The sequence below is a fragment of the Bicyclus anynana genome, chromosome 26 (assembly GCF_947172395.1).
Source record: "Bicyclus anynana chromosome 26, ilBicAnyn1.1, whole genome shotgun sequence".
Taxonomy (NCBI): domain Eukaryota; kingdom Metazoa; phylum Arthropoda; class Insecta; order Lepidoptera; family Nymphalidae; genus Bicyclus; species Bicyclus anynana.
The window spans coordinates 7867031-7881641 of NC_069108.1; the positions used below are offsets into that span (position 1 = coordinate 7867031).

Sequence of the window (14611 nt, forward strand, 5' to 3'; positions counted from 1 at the left end):
GGAACTAAGTCCCAACACGCTGCCCCAATACGGGCTGGCGGGATTAGCTATATTTGTAGCCAATCGTGTTTTCCACTGTAAGACATGTGGTATAATTGATGGATGGATTTAATGTAAACTGGAGTCTATAGAAGAGAGAAGGCATGCACTATACTTTGATGATAATGGTACTTATTACAAAGGTACAAAATAAAAAAGAAACGTTCTGTAAAAAAAAGTTTATTAAGAAAAAAAAAGAGTAATATTTACAACTTAATTGTGTGGATAAATGAATAAATACACCTTTACACTGGCCACATGACACGTGTTATTAAATTAAATTTTCAAGTTTGTTGTAGTGAACTCAACTAGTCGATTATCTGATACAGCCACAAAAAACCGAGTAAAAGCTTTAACAATCAAATCTGAACAATAAATAATTATTATTATGTTATTTGTCCGTTTAGCCTCTAGACCCCTATAACCCGGCCCTATCGAAAATCCATTATTAGTAGATACCTACTAACTATAGACTACCTCCCTGCCAAATTTCATATTTTTACGTCAGGCGGTTTCCGAGATTTCGTGAGAATGTCCTTTTGCATTTATATATTAAGACTAGCAGACGACCGAACATTATTTTCCCCGTTTTAGCCACATTTTTGATCGGTGCTTTGATCCTATTGGTTGTAGCGTGATGTTATGTAGCTTATAGCCTTCCTCGATAAGCGGGCTTTTCAACACAAAAATAATTTTCCAATTCTAACTATCAGTTCGTCAGTAGGTAAGGCAGAAGTACGAAATTGCTTATAACGGACGAGCATATGTTGTATGATGACGTCACTGTGTTAAACGCAAGGTGATCACAGCGCGCTCACTTTAAAATTCTATATATCGGAAATTAATTAACGTATCGAAATAATTCTTTCACGAGTATTTTTTATTTTCAACGGAGAACAAAGCTAACATTTAAAAATAGTGAACATTCTCCATTATTAAAAAAACTCTTGTGTGATAAAAAGTGTGATAATAGTAGAAGTTACTGTATTTTCGATAATTACTATCGGAGCTAAGTAAATAGCACATGTTTGCAGCAAAAAAAATCGTTAATTTGTTGAAAGTAAGTTCAAATTATCAAGTAAAGGTAATTAATTATTATGTATTTATTTATTGAAATAAATAAAACAATACAAATTACACTTGTTTTACTTTAAATACCCTTTTCTCTTCGTTTGACTACACTAAAGATTTTGAATAATAAAGAGTATAAAGTATTTTTTTTTTTCTATTTTTGAAAATATCATGTGGGTTTGAAATATTACATCATAATTAGAATATGACTTTCATCGACTATTACGCTTTTTAGTTTTGTGGGTTTGTTTCTTTTTGAAGTCGGTAGTATTTTATAAGAGAAAAAAGAATCATTTTCTAATTTCAGAGTAAACATGTTTATGTTTTTCTTTCATATGAAATTAACCCTAAATCCACTCCCCCCCTCTTTCCACCTTTAAATCGAACTAGGTACTCTGTAAATGATGGGTACATATTTAGCTTTAGGTATTATTTTATTTATTAATTATTGTAATTAATGGGTAAATCAACATAGTTCGACAATATTGATATTGCATATTTAGAATTTAATCCGAAGAATTTTTACATCAAATTAAGTTAATATTTCGGATGGCACTGGTGCGTTGGCAGCTTCGACCATTAATAACAGGACCTGCCTCGATATCCGTTACCACTCTGGCAAAGATCAAAAATCAATGATCTAACGCGTTTATAAAAACTGTTGCTATAGAATAGGTTTGAGTAGTTGAATGGCATAAAAAACGTCCAAAAACTCGTAGTATAGTAAAAGATGGAGTAACGTTTCATTTGTAAGTATTTCTATCTTAATTTGAATCGATTCTTTTGACGGAACAGCAAAAAATCGATCAAATAATCGAATATTCTGTGGATAGTCTAAGCGATGTGTTTGTTAGCTGTGTTAAAATTACGCGTGTGTGTAGTGTATGGATACAGAATATATTTAATGGTGTTAAATATGTTCGATGTGTGAGTTTACCTCGTCCTCCTCAAAAAACGACTGACTTTTTTGTTCGTGAATTTAGGTGCGAAACAGGTCCACAGTCTAAATAGTCAAAGGTCGGCACCCATTAATATGTGCAATAAAAATGTTCCTGTTTTTATTTTCAATAACATAAATACAGATATTGGTGTAATTTTATTAAGATTAAAGTTTTAAGCGTGGTTATATTTAAGCTTTTATGCGTTATTCTTCATCTCTAGTTGCTTGATTCGTATGGGGACTTGCACAGCGGGCAGGTCGACACTTTTGGCGCGCCGGCGGCCATCTTGAAACTCTGTGGCGCCGAGGCGCGCTTCCGGCGGAAGTGGCTGCAGGTCCGGGAGTGTTAGACGCTTTCTGATTGGCTCAGGGGTCCTCAGGGTTCCACCTGGAAATATTTCATTATTTTATCAGCGCTACGTGTCCAAATTCATATGGTCACGTAGCGTTGTGCTGAGCTGAGGCCATTTTCTGGGTTATGCCACACATCGCAGGGTATTGTCCTGAGTGACCTGGTGTGAGGTATTGTGATGTGTGGCATAATTTCGAAATAAACGCATTTTTCTTTCTTTCTTTCTTTATCATGTTACATTCAGTAATCTTTACTTAATATTACAAATAAAAGGCAAAGTTTGTGAGGGTGCAGTAATTATAATAGGGGTTGTAATCTCTCAACGGTGTAGTAACACCGATTTTGGAAATTCTTTTACCAATAGAAAGCCCGAAAATTGATCGCCGTATTTCCACAGGAACAGGTACTACGCCAGTGAAACAGCGGAGCGTATTCTAGTATAATAAAGGTGACCCACTCCCCATACATTTTAGAATTTAATTCCCATACATTGTTTGTCACAAAAAAAAATAATGAGTCACATAGAAACTTGAGGCTTTACTGCCGCTATATCTGTCCGGCCGGACTTTGTTATACTTCTCTGTCTACCCTTGAATGTTTGGTAAGCCCCTCCTCTTGGATACCCCCCACATACCTTTCCTGCGAGGCGGGTTGGGTTGCGTGTCACACGCTAGAGGCGCGCGCTTGCAGAAAAAAGACTCGTCGTGCGGCGTCTGCTCGCAGCCGTCCGCGCGCGTGCGCACGCCGGGCCGCGGCGAGCTGCCACAGACAACACATGACAGACGCTCGTAGATAGACAAGTGAATAGAGAGACATACTGCCACAGACAACACATGACAGACGCTCGTAGATAGACAAGTGAATAGACAAACATACTGCCACAGACAACACATACCAGACGCTCGTAGATAGACACAGTGCCACAGACAACACATGACAGACGCTCGTAGATAGACAAGTGAATAGAGAGACAGTGCCACAGACAACACATGACAGACGCTCGTAGACAGACAAGTGAATAGACAAACACACTGCCACAGACATCACATGACAGACGCTCGTAGACAGACAAGTGAATAGACAAACACACTGCCACAGACAACACATGACAGACGCTCGTAGACAGACAAGTGAATAGACAAACACTCTGCCACAGACAACACATGACAGACGGTCTTAGATAGACAAGTGACTAGACAAACACACTGCCACAGACAACAATCAAACCGAACTAACGCTATCTTGTTAAAAGTTTGTTGTATATGACAATGAAAGATTCATCCATGATCCCGACCCGACCTAATATCACGTGAGTTTTAGCCGTGTTTCATAATCAATTAATATGAATAACACTCACGATAGTTTAAATTTTAAAATAGACACACACACACTTTCACATCTATAATATTTAAGTATGGATAAATAAATGAATGATTTTTGATACCTCTGCTCGACGAGGATCTTGGTGAGTCGTGCGACCTCAGCGCGCAACTGGTGCAGCTCTTTTTCCCGGCTGCGGGCCTCCTGTTCAGCGGCGCGTTCGCGGGCTGCCAGCCGCGCGCGCATGTCGTCGAAGCTGTGCGGGCAACACCAAACCAATGTGACAGTGGCTACGTTCCACTTGGGGATACCAACGATCACGCTCACGACCCGTGGCTACGTTCCACTTGGGGATACCAACGATTACGCTCATGACCGCAGTTTATGCCGTTCCACTTGCTTGCGTGCGTTGCAATCATAAACGCAAGTGGAACTGATTAAGGAGATCTGTAGGGTTATTATGTAACTCGGTGTACCATTAAGAAATAGTAAAAAAATATAGTTTATTCATTTTTGATTTACCATTTTAATAATTTAATCATTCTAGACCGGTGGTGGACACTTCAGGTACCAGGCTACTATAAATTAAAGAAGTTGTCCTCGTAATACAGTTCAGAAAAACGCATTTCAATGGCAAAAGTTAAAAAAAAACAACTTTTTATCTTTAAGTTGTTCTTAATAAAAAAAATATGCAACACCACTATTTTAAGAAACAGTAAAAAAATTATACTTTATTAATTTTTGATTTACCACAATAATATTTTTAATAATTTACCAGGCTTCTATAAACTGAAGGAGTTGTCCTCGTAGTACTTACAGTTTCCTCAGACAAGCGCATTTCCTGGTCAAATGTTCGACCTGCTCTTGATTAGCGCGCCCCAGTTGTTTGATCTTGGTCGCATCTTCCGATCTCTTCTCACGGAGCTCCTTCTCTCTCGCCAGCGCTTCTCTATTCAAATTGTTAATGTTGGGGAAAAACTGGTCAGTTAATTAGACTGTATAGTTGTGGTTTGTCTGTGGCGTGACTAATCTGTGGTGAATTCATTGGTTGGGGCCGCAAATAGAATGAATAGGGATGAAACGATACCATTGATTGATATCGATACTTTTACTCGATACTGCATCGGTCATCAAGTATCGATACTTATTCGTATCGAATCGCTTTTGTAAAATTTCGAGTTAAAACCGTAACAGGTATTGGTATTCTTTATTGTTAAGTACATTTGTGAAAAAAAGTCTGTCTTGTAGTGCTTCCCTAAAATATTGATATTTCTAAATGTTTCCCAGTTTTTCAGCAAAGTGTCAAAATATGGAGGCGCGGTTTTTTTATCGGGCATAGACAAACAAGCTTGCCAACTACACAAACAAAACTAAGGCTAGGATGCGTTCCAATACTTCTCCATTCAGCCCAAGTCTTAGTATTAAGTTAGTATTAATTCATCATGTTTTTTTTCTTATTTATGTTATGTTTTTTTGGCTGAATAAATCTCTATTTTCATTATTATTATCCCGATGAATTTTACTCTCATTATCATTATTACTTCAATTTAAGTTATGCAATCAATGATAAAACAAAATAGTGACACTGGTATACTGATATGAGTATTTTTGACCGATACCTACTCGATACCTAATTTCAAAGTAACGATACTAAAAGTACTGTGGTATCGGAGCAAATGTATCGAGTACGTACTTGTATTTACTAGTACCGTTGCATCACTATGAATGTAGCAATTATAAACAAATTGAAATATGCCAAGTTAAAAAAATTAACATTATTTTCGACTAAATTTGTTGCATATTTAAAATTTTAACTATTTGCGTTACAAAATAATGCAAATATAACCTTAAAATTAATATGAGAAAACATCATATTTGCCGCTTTTTTTTTTTAATTTACCCTGATGGTAAGGTGGCGCCATCTAAATTTAACACATATAGACGGACACTTTCTCAACTACACAGATGTCCGGCCGCTCAGGGATTGCGTTTCTGACAAGTCGACATCGAATGTGACAAACATATACAATTTTATTCGTTACTACCGCCTTCAAAGTAATCAATAGAAAGGACATCTTTTAGAGTAATCTTTTAAGAGAGCATCTGTTGAGTTTCTTGCCTTCTGTCTTTACAAATGCTCAAACTTGTTTCAAAAGTCTTTGTAAATTAAGCTTTTTTTTTTATTTTATTCTTTACATGTTAGCCCTTGACTACAATCTCACCTGATGGTAAGTGATGATGCAGTCTAAGATGGAAGCGGGCTAACTTGTCAAGGAGGAGGTGAAAGTCAACACCCCTTTCGGTTTCTACACGGCATCGAACCGGAACGCTAAATCGCTTGGCGGTACGTCTTGGTGGTAACTAGCCACGGCCGAAGCCTCCCACCAGCCAGACCTGGACAAATTAAGAAAATCTCTATCTACCCAGCCGGGGATCGAACCCAGGACCTCCGTCTTGTAAATCCACCGCGCATACCACTGCGCCACGGAGGTCGTCAAAAAGCCTCCTTTGAAATAAATGAATTTTGATTTTTGAAATTAAAACTCCTTATGGTAAACCGCTTCGTAACGTAACGCGTTACGGCGCCACACTGTTTGGCTGACGCAAACGTTTATTTAAGAGTCCTTTTGTGCCCCTTCCACAATAACCAATTTCCCTGCCACAAAATAGTTACACCACTTTTGTTTGGTATTTTAATGTCAGTTTTTTTTTGTATGGAAGTGTTCTTAGAAGTTCTATTATGAAAATATTTAATTTAAATACAAAACTTTACAAAATATATATATATATATACTTACAATACACGAAATACTTTGTTTTAATTTGAAATTCAGCAAATTACTTTATTTAAACAGATTCCAAAAACTAAATTTTGATAAATCTTAATTATAATTAGGTAACTTTTACTGTGTTTTTATTTTTTTATTGACCTCTTATAATTAAAAGACACACAATCATGTAGAAAATATCACTTAAAAACTGGCCAATTTTGCTTTGACAGTTTTAGAATTATTGGTAAAGAAAGTTATACCTAAAGGCCTTTATAGTCCAATATTCAATAAAATTCCAAATTCAACCTTAAGGATTGAATTTAAGGTTGAATTTGCAAATGCGACTACTTGAATTGAGTGCCAAGAAGTTGTGTTTGGCACTCATTGAGTGGGGACGTTTCATGGTCGCTGATTGTGCATCCACTTTATAAGAGGAGATCGATGTGTATATTAAAAAATATGTAATTTTCATGTAATTAAATTAAAATAATTTTGATTGTTTTCCAAAATTCATATATGATTTATATTTATATGCCAGGACAAGTTGGAGTAACAAATCAATATTTATAGCAAAGAACAGTTTATTAAAAAATATGAAATTATAAAACTTTTTACATTTAATGAATGAAGCGTTAAAAATTGAGCAATTTTGAAAAAGAATTAACTTTTAACTTCCAAGATTATTAGTGCATTTAAAATATTTTAAACATGAGATGTTATTATTATTAATTTTATTTATAATTTAAAATGTCTTCATCATGCAATATACAGGGTGCTCGGGAGTATTGTCCAGGTCAACTTCAAGGTGTTGACGAGTCCACTTATAGGAGCCGAACTATATACTGTATAACTTTTTTTTTAACGCGACGACCGCGTGGCGCAGTGGGTAGTGACCCTGCTTTCTGCATCCACGGCCGTGGGTTCGATTCCTACAACTGGAAAATATTTGTGTCATGAGCATGGGTTTTTTCCAATGTCTGTGTGTAATTATACATTACATAAGTATTTATATGTAGTATATAAATGTATATGAATATTATAATATCAACTGTCTTAGTACCCATAACACAAGCTGCTCTGTATGCTTACTTTGGGGCTAGATAGTGATGTGTATTGTTTAAGTATATTTATTTATTTATATTTTAAAGAATAAAAACACTTTTTCTACACGACATCGTACCGGAACGCTAAATCGCTTGGCGGTACGTCTTTCTCGGTAGGGTGATAACTAGACACGGCCGAATTTCCCACCAGCCAGACCTGGACCAATTAAGAAAACCTCAATCAGCCCAGCCGGGGATCGAACTCATAACCTCCGTCTTGTATATCCACCGCACATACCACTGCGCCACGGAGGCCTTATCGCGATTTATTTTAGAACACATGTTCCTTAGACATTTTAATTAATTTTCTTTAAAGCATATAACCGTAGATTTATAGACAACACTCCCGAGCACCCTGTACATGATGAATACAATGAGACATATTTTACACCAAGTGACTAGGAGAGTTGATAACATTTTAATATCAGGGTTTCTCAAACTCCACGAACCCCTGTTAAAATTTCCAAGTGACAGCGAACCCTTTACTAATTACTGGACACCCCCCCCCCCCCAAAAAAAAAAGAAAAATTTAAAAGTACCAAAGAAATGTCTTTGTAATATAAATGTGATGGGTATGCTTGTCTCTTGTCGCAAATGGATTCAATGTTAGGAGTAATTTTGGACAATTTATAACCTTAATTCTTACTCGGTATCAGTTATCAAGCCACCATTACGTGAATTTTGTCGCGAACCCCCTGTCGTCAAATGACGAACCCCTAGGGGTTAGCGTTTTTTGAGAAACCCTGCTATATATGAATGACGGACCGAAACTGTAATATCCAGACATACCTCATTTTAGAATAACTGAGTTATATGATCCTAAAATGAGGTACTATCGCAGGCTACCTATCTGTGGCGTTACATGACGTTGATACCTAAAATTTACAAATCGTTATGAATAAATACATTAATTAATGTCAGTCCAAATCGGCAGTATTCACATAGACATACTAAGTATTACATTTTTTTTAAAATATTTTGTTATAGTACATCTTATATTTATACATTGGCGTAGCTAAAGCATTTCGAAAGTCTGAGGGGTTAGTTTTAAAAATATTATAAATTAAGTAAATGTTACTTTATTAGTATACGTAATAGGGATGATGACAGTTTTATAAAATGTATATAAATTAAGAGTATGCTAATAGTAAAGCAATTTTGTAAAAGTAACAGGGTATCTGCGATCATTACTTTCGGAGCTACAGGGATTTAAAGGGTCAGATTTGCGGCGCTGCCGCGGATCCCTGAAAAACGCTCCATACAAAATGGTACGAATTAATGACGTCGTAGGTACATAATGATCGTTACATTTGTATGGACGTTCAAACAAAATTACTAATATCTTTGTTATTTGTGCGTTTATGTTTATAGTTTATGTATTAAAAAATGTCACATTTAATGTAAGGAAGCTAAAACTGTATGACTATTCAACTAATTACGATAAAAGATTTTTAATAGATTTTAAATTTTATAATTTCATTTATTATGCAAATATCCAGACAATCTTTGCTTTTTATGTATAAATTAGTTAACATTGACCCGAATGTTTCATAAAAATCAATATATTCAAACCTAGTCATCATCCCCATTACTTACAAGTATTTTTTTTCGTTTGTTTCACATATATATAAAATAAGTAAATAATTTGAAAAATAAAACACTGGTAAATGAGATGGTCCATTTCAGGTCCACTCTTGTACCCCGTATCATTAAAATTTAAAAAATACAAGGACTTTATTAAAATTTATTAAAGTTAATAAATCGAACTAAATAAAAAGAAATAAATAAAACAAAACCCCAAGTTTTTGATTTATATAAAGATGGCGCCCATAGAGCAACTATGACGTGACAATTGACAGCAAACGTCAAACCGATTACTGCATTGAAAACGTCATCTATCCGCCATTATTACCGTTACCAATGTTACATTTCTTGGGAGATAATGAATATTATTTCGAAAGAATTAAAGTAAATTCGTAGATTTGTATAATCAAAAATAGTTAAAATAAATATTTTCTTTTATTTCCGCTAGGGTACAATGACTGATCCTGGACTCTGGACAATTTTGGACCATCTCCTTTACAAGTATTTTATAAGAAAAACTAAAAATTGAGTAAAGACACGAACACCCCGCATTGGTGTGGTGGGACAAAGTTCCAAAGGACATGTCCCAAAATGGGCCTTTATTATTTATAATTTATAAGCAGGTCGATAGTATTTTTTACGGATAGAAAATACAAATTGATGTTGAGAAAATAATATTCAGAATTTTTGGAAGCCCGCATTAAGTAGATAAATATTTTTTTTTGTTTCGCTTCCTTGTCTACAAATTAAACATAGACAATACAGTAAAAGTGTTCAAAACAGCCAATTAAAACACCTGGCATAGAATTCATCGGGTGTAAGCTGTCAATGTCATTAATATTGTCAAATGTCAATAAGACACAAGTTAAAAATAAACATTAAATCCATAAATTGCTTTAAAAACGCCATAAACGAACGCTACTACGCAAAGATCACTAACAGTCTATCAGGGTGTGAGTTACAAGCATGTTGCCATAATAAAAATTCTTAATTAATGAATGAAAAAAATACATTTTATTTAATTAATTTTTTATTTTTTTTATTTTGGGTTTTAACTTAAGCCCTATATTTTGTTCTTTTAAGATAAAAATAATTTGTTCTGCTTAGTTGACACTCGGAATAAAGGCCCAGCCTCCATACAAAGTTGGGACATGTCCTTTGTAAGTGATCGATACTTCATTTGGAATACTAATGGGGGCTACGGAACTTCAATTTAACTGTAAAATAAGAAATGTACAGTGAAAACGTCCGTATTTACGCCAATCTGAGAATTGTACAGTTTTTTGAATACATAAAAGTGAACAGTTAAATCTGCGCATTTAAAATAAGAACTGTACAGTGAAAACGTCCGTATTTACGCAAATCTGAGAATTGTACAGTTTTTTGAATACATAAAAGTGAACAGTTAAACCTGCGCATTTAAAATAAGAACTGTACAGTGAAAACGTCCGTATTTACGCAAATCTGAGAATTGTACAGTTTTATGTAATAAAACTTTGAATACATAAAACTGTACAGTTAAATCTGGTTGTGTGGTTGTTTGACCATCTGCCTGTACCTCACTACGCCAAATTCTGCCGTGCTATGACATTACACTGTAGATTGTCACACAAAACTCGTTATTTTATTGCAAATATCTCATTTTTCATTCATGGGTTTTTCGCTATTTGTATGTATAATTTTTTCCTGAATTTTCTTTGCTATAAACCTTACGAAGGCCGAGACCTTTCCAACGAATGCAAAACCGTGGAAATCGGTTCGTGCGTTCTGGAGTTACAGACGTGCGTGCGTTCAGGGTGGAAAACCCGACTTAATTTTATATAGTAGAAGATTAATAAGATATCTAAGATAACAATCAAGTGTTTTGTCACGGCACGGCACTTGTTCATCAATGGAACCTATATTCAATATAAATGTAGGCATCAATGCTTCCTCCTGTAGCGCCTGTAGAACACGAGCGCCAGGGACAGCAGCAGCGCCGCGAGCGCGAGCCGCAGCGAGCCCACCAGCGCGCACGCGCACGGCGCCGCCAGCGCGCCCACCCAGCCGCAACTGTTGACAACTGCTGTTTAGAGCCTCAACTCCCAAAAAACCAACTCTCAAAAAATTTTACAATTTGACAATTTCGTACGCGATCGTATTGAGGCCTCAACGTATTGCTATGATTGCCGTAAACACGAAAATGTGTTATTGCGCACGGTTCAACTTACAGGCCGCCATAGCTTGGCAACTTCGTTCGTAACACCCATGTTGCGCCGGGGCGCGGGCCGGGGGGCGTGTAGCTATGAAGGAGTCTTTCCCCCCGTCACCCGCAGATCATGGGAGTGTCATCAATGAACTTAACAGACTATATACTAATATATTATTAATTCTAATACTAATAGACAGACGCCCGCGATAAAATATACTTAATTTAACTTTTTAAGCCATTTTTTGGAAGGTACTCGAAAAATTGGCATCGAAAGTAATCCTTAAAATATAGGTATATGCCATCGCGGACTTTCTTGCAGATCTGTATAGGAGGTCAGCGTATAAAGTGCGTAGACAGAGAAACAAATAGACTACTGATTGGCGTGCCGTTGTCCGTCAAAAGACTTTTACATTACAACACACTACAAAAAACCGTTACTTGATTACTTGTGCAACAAGTTTTGACTGTAATTAAATCGTTCGGTTTTTTCAAAAAAAAAAATAACATAAAAATCTAAAACTGAATTACTTTTGTTATGCTTTTATGACCATTGCTAGGGGCGGCATGCAAATTACATCGATTACATTACTATCGCCATTTTTCATTTCTTTACTCACGCATAAGTTGATCTTCTTTAAATGCGACGGATTCGATGTTTTTTTTTTAGTGATTGATAGCTCTTTGCAAAAACCTGAAGTTGTAACTTTTTTTTATTTTATGCTCATACCCCGTTCATCTATTTACTTATCTGTCTACGAGACGGTGCTACAAATATATTACAGTGTTTACAATATGGCTTGCATTTTGCGTGTGCAAAAAGCTTTAGGAAAGTGCTTCGTGCTTGCATTGTGACCCTCTATAACATTGATCGATTGCATACAAACATCTGAACAAAATTAAATTTTTATGTCGAAAAATAATGCTATCGTATTTTAGCTTTATGATGTAATACCTTTGCTTCTGATATCTTTTTTAGGCTTCCTGCAGTTAGGCTTGCCGCCTTTTAAATCTAGCAACCAGAAAATCCCGGATTTTTAAACATAAAACTGTAACACTATTATACAGGGTGATTCGGTCTTTAGTGCGGATATTTTTTTTCGTGGTTCTGTATCATTAATAGAATATAAATCTACAAACAGTTCGATACATTTTATGTAATTTTTTTTTTAATTTATGTCTCTAAAATAACAAAATAATGTACATATTATTACTAAACAAGATATATTCAGCTTAAAAGTGATCTGGTGACGTTCTTTAGGTATCAAACGAAAATAAAATAAACGCACAATAGGGTGACCCTAAAATTCTGTTCAAAAGTAAATAACTTTAGCTAACTATAATTTTGTTATTTTTGAGTTAAAAAAAAAAGAAAAAATACGTGATCATTAAATTTTGTTTATGTACAAAATATAAAAATATCCGCACTAAAAAAAATTTCTTCCTGTATAATTGTAAGAAATATAAATGACTTAACTAAACTAGAAAAATTATGTAATAACTTATGTAAAAAATAATAAATTCTATGAATTATGAAAATTTCAAGAAACAATAACAATATTTTTAGACATATCAATTAGATATTAGGTATGTATAGTACAAAAATCCAGCACCTAATTATAACTTAAAAATACATCAATTAAAACTAAGTTTTTAAACCTAGATACAAAGATGTTATACATTGTCTCGTTTGAACTTAAATACTGCCTTTTGGACGTCAACATTTTGTGATGAAAAGGTAAACTCAGTCATTACGTCACGTAGATAAAATGAATTGTTCTTTTTATCGAATATGTTGAAAATGTTGTGATTTGCAATATAATGAAATGTAAAATGATAGATAAATGAATTATAAAGAAGCAATCTCTAAATCTTAAAACTGACTTCGAGTGAAAATTAACATAAACTAATACTAATAGATAAAAGTTTCAATAAAAAGAAGCAAAACCCGTCCGCTTGGAAAATCGTTAACTAAAAGTTTAAAATTAAACTAACAAAAGGGAAAATACGAACTTTATTAGGTATATAAAATATATAGGTCACTAGCGATTCACGTATGAAAACGGTAATAAAATATAGCCTATGACATTCACAAACAACGTGGCCTACTACTATAGGTAAAATAAATTTACTTTCAACACAGTCCTTCCGACTAATTGGAGGGAAACGAGAATATAGATTATAGTAAAAAAAAAAAATATGGCACATATTCTTTCAAAAAATTAAAAAAAAATCTAGTAATTCAGAGATTGCTTCATTACATGTTGGTGTAAATGTAGAGGTTATATTGTTTAGTCACTTTAGGTTATGACATTTTGACATGCAACTCAGGGCGTAGGCATATATTGATGTTAAAAAAAAATTACGTTTTCGACACCCAAATACAGTTACGAGCGTAGACAAAGAAGTCAATGGACAAGATGGTATTGACACCCTACAATGTAAAGAACCATTATTGTCAACAATATATCATAGGCTGATTTTGCAATAAGCTGAAATTGAAACTTTTCTTAATTTTGTGCTTTTCGTTTATTTTCAATTGGACACGTCATGACATCGAAAATCAAATTGCCCTGTCTCGTTTCTTACATAATCCATGTCTAAGTTGTTCTATTTTCAGGGAATACGACTAATGCTTTTTATCTGTCTATTTACTTCTTTGTCTACTACACGGTAAGCAGTATACAATTACATATTTCGAAAGTCAAAAATCGGTGCCCTGGTACACCCTGGTATATGGTAGCCAAATTTGTCCAAAAGACAATATTTAATTCATAAATTAAAATTAATGGAAAACTTTCATGCAATTTAATTTATTTATATAAAATTAAAAAAAGAAAATACTTTTAAAAAAAAATAAGTGTTTTAGAGGCAAAATTTCGCTACCAATTACATTTGGAAGTCGGGTAAGTAAATAGGATAGCATTATAAGTCGTCATAAAAATTCTCGGTAATAAATGAAAAATATATATAAATTTTAATAATTTTCAAGATAGCCCTTGGCTACAATCTCAATTGAATATAAGTGATGGAAAAAACCATTGATTTTATAATGAAATTGAAAAAAATATAAAATTTTCATGACATTACTTAAAACGAACAAATAGTTAATTATTATTATTAATATATGCAATTCAAAAAAGCCTCGCAGAATCGATAAATGTTATTAATCAAAATATGAATGAACAAAATAAAAAAAGTGCATTCAAAACCGTGCAGTATTGATTGATAAAACTATAATTA

General features: G+C 34.4%; 1 protein-coding gene across 4 annotated transcripts in view; it reads right to left on the bottom strand.

Annotated features, from left to right (window-relative positions):
- Positions 1-14611, bottom strand: part of LOC112055983 (trichohyalin) — a 489894-nt gene that overhangs the window by 419620 nt on the left and 55663 nt on the right. Inside the window, exons 13-16 of one of the 4 annotated variants that reach the window (XM_052889753.1) lie at positions 4540-4671; positions 3847-3978; positions 3037-3161; positions 204-2438 (exon numbers count right to left, since the gene is read on the bottom strand). In XM_052889753.1, coding sequence (XP_052745713.1) covers positions 2248-2438; positions 3037-3161; positions 3847-3978; positions 4540-4671 — 580 coding nt within the window. In that variant the 3' untranslated portion in view covers positions 204-2247. Of the gene's footprint in view, positions 1-203; positions 2439-3036; positions 3162-3846; positions 3979-4539; positions 4672-7056; positions 11233-14611 lie in introns of those variants that run through there. The other 3 variants (XM_052889754.1, XR_008252185.1, XM_052889755.1) reach the window with 3 other exon arrangements.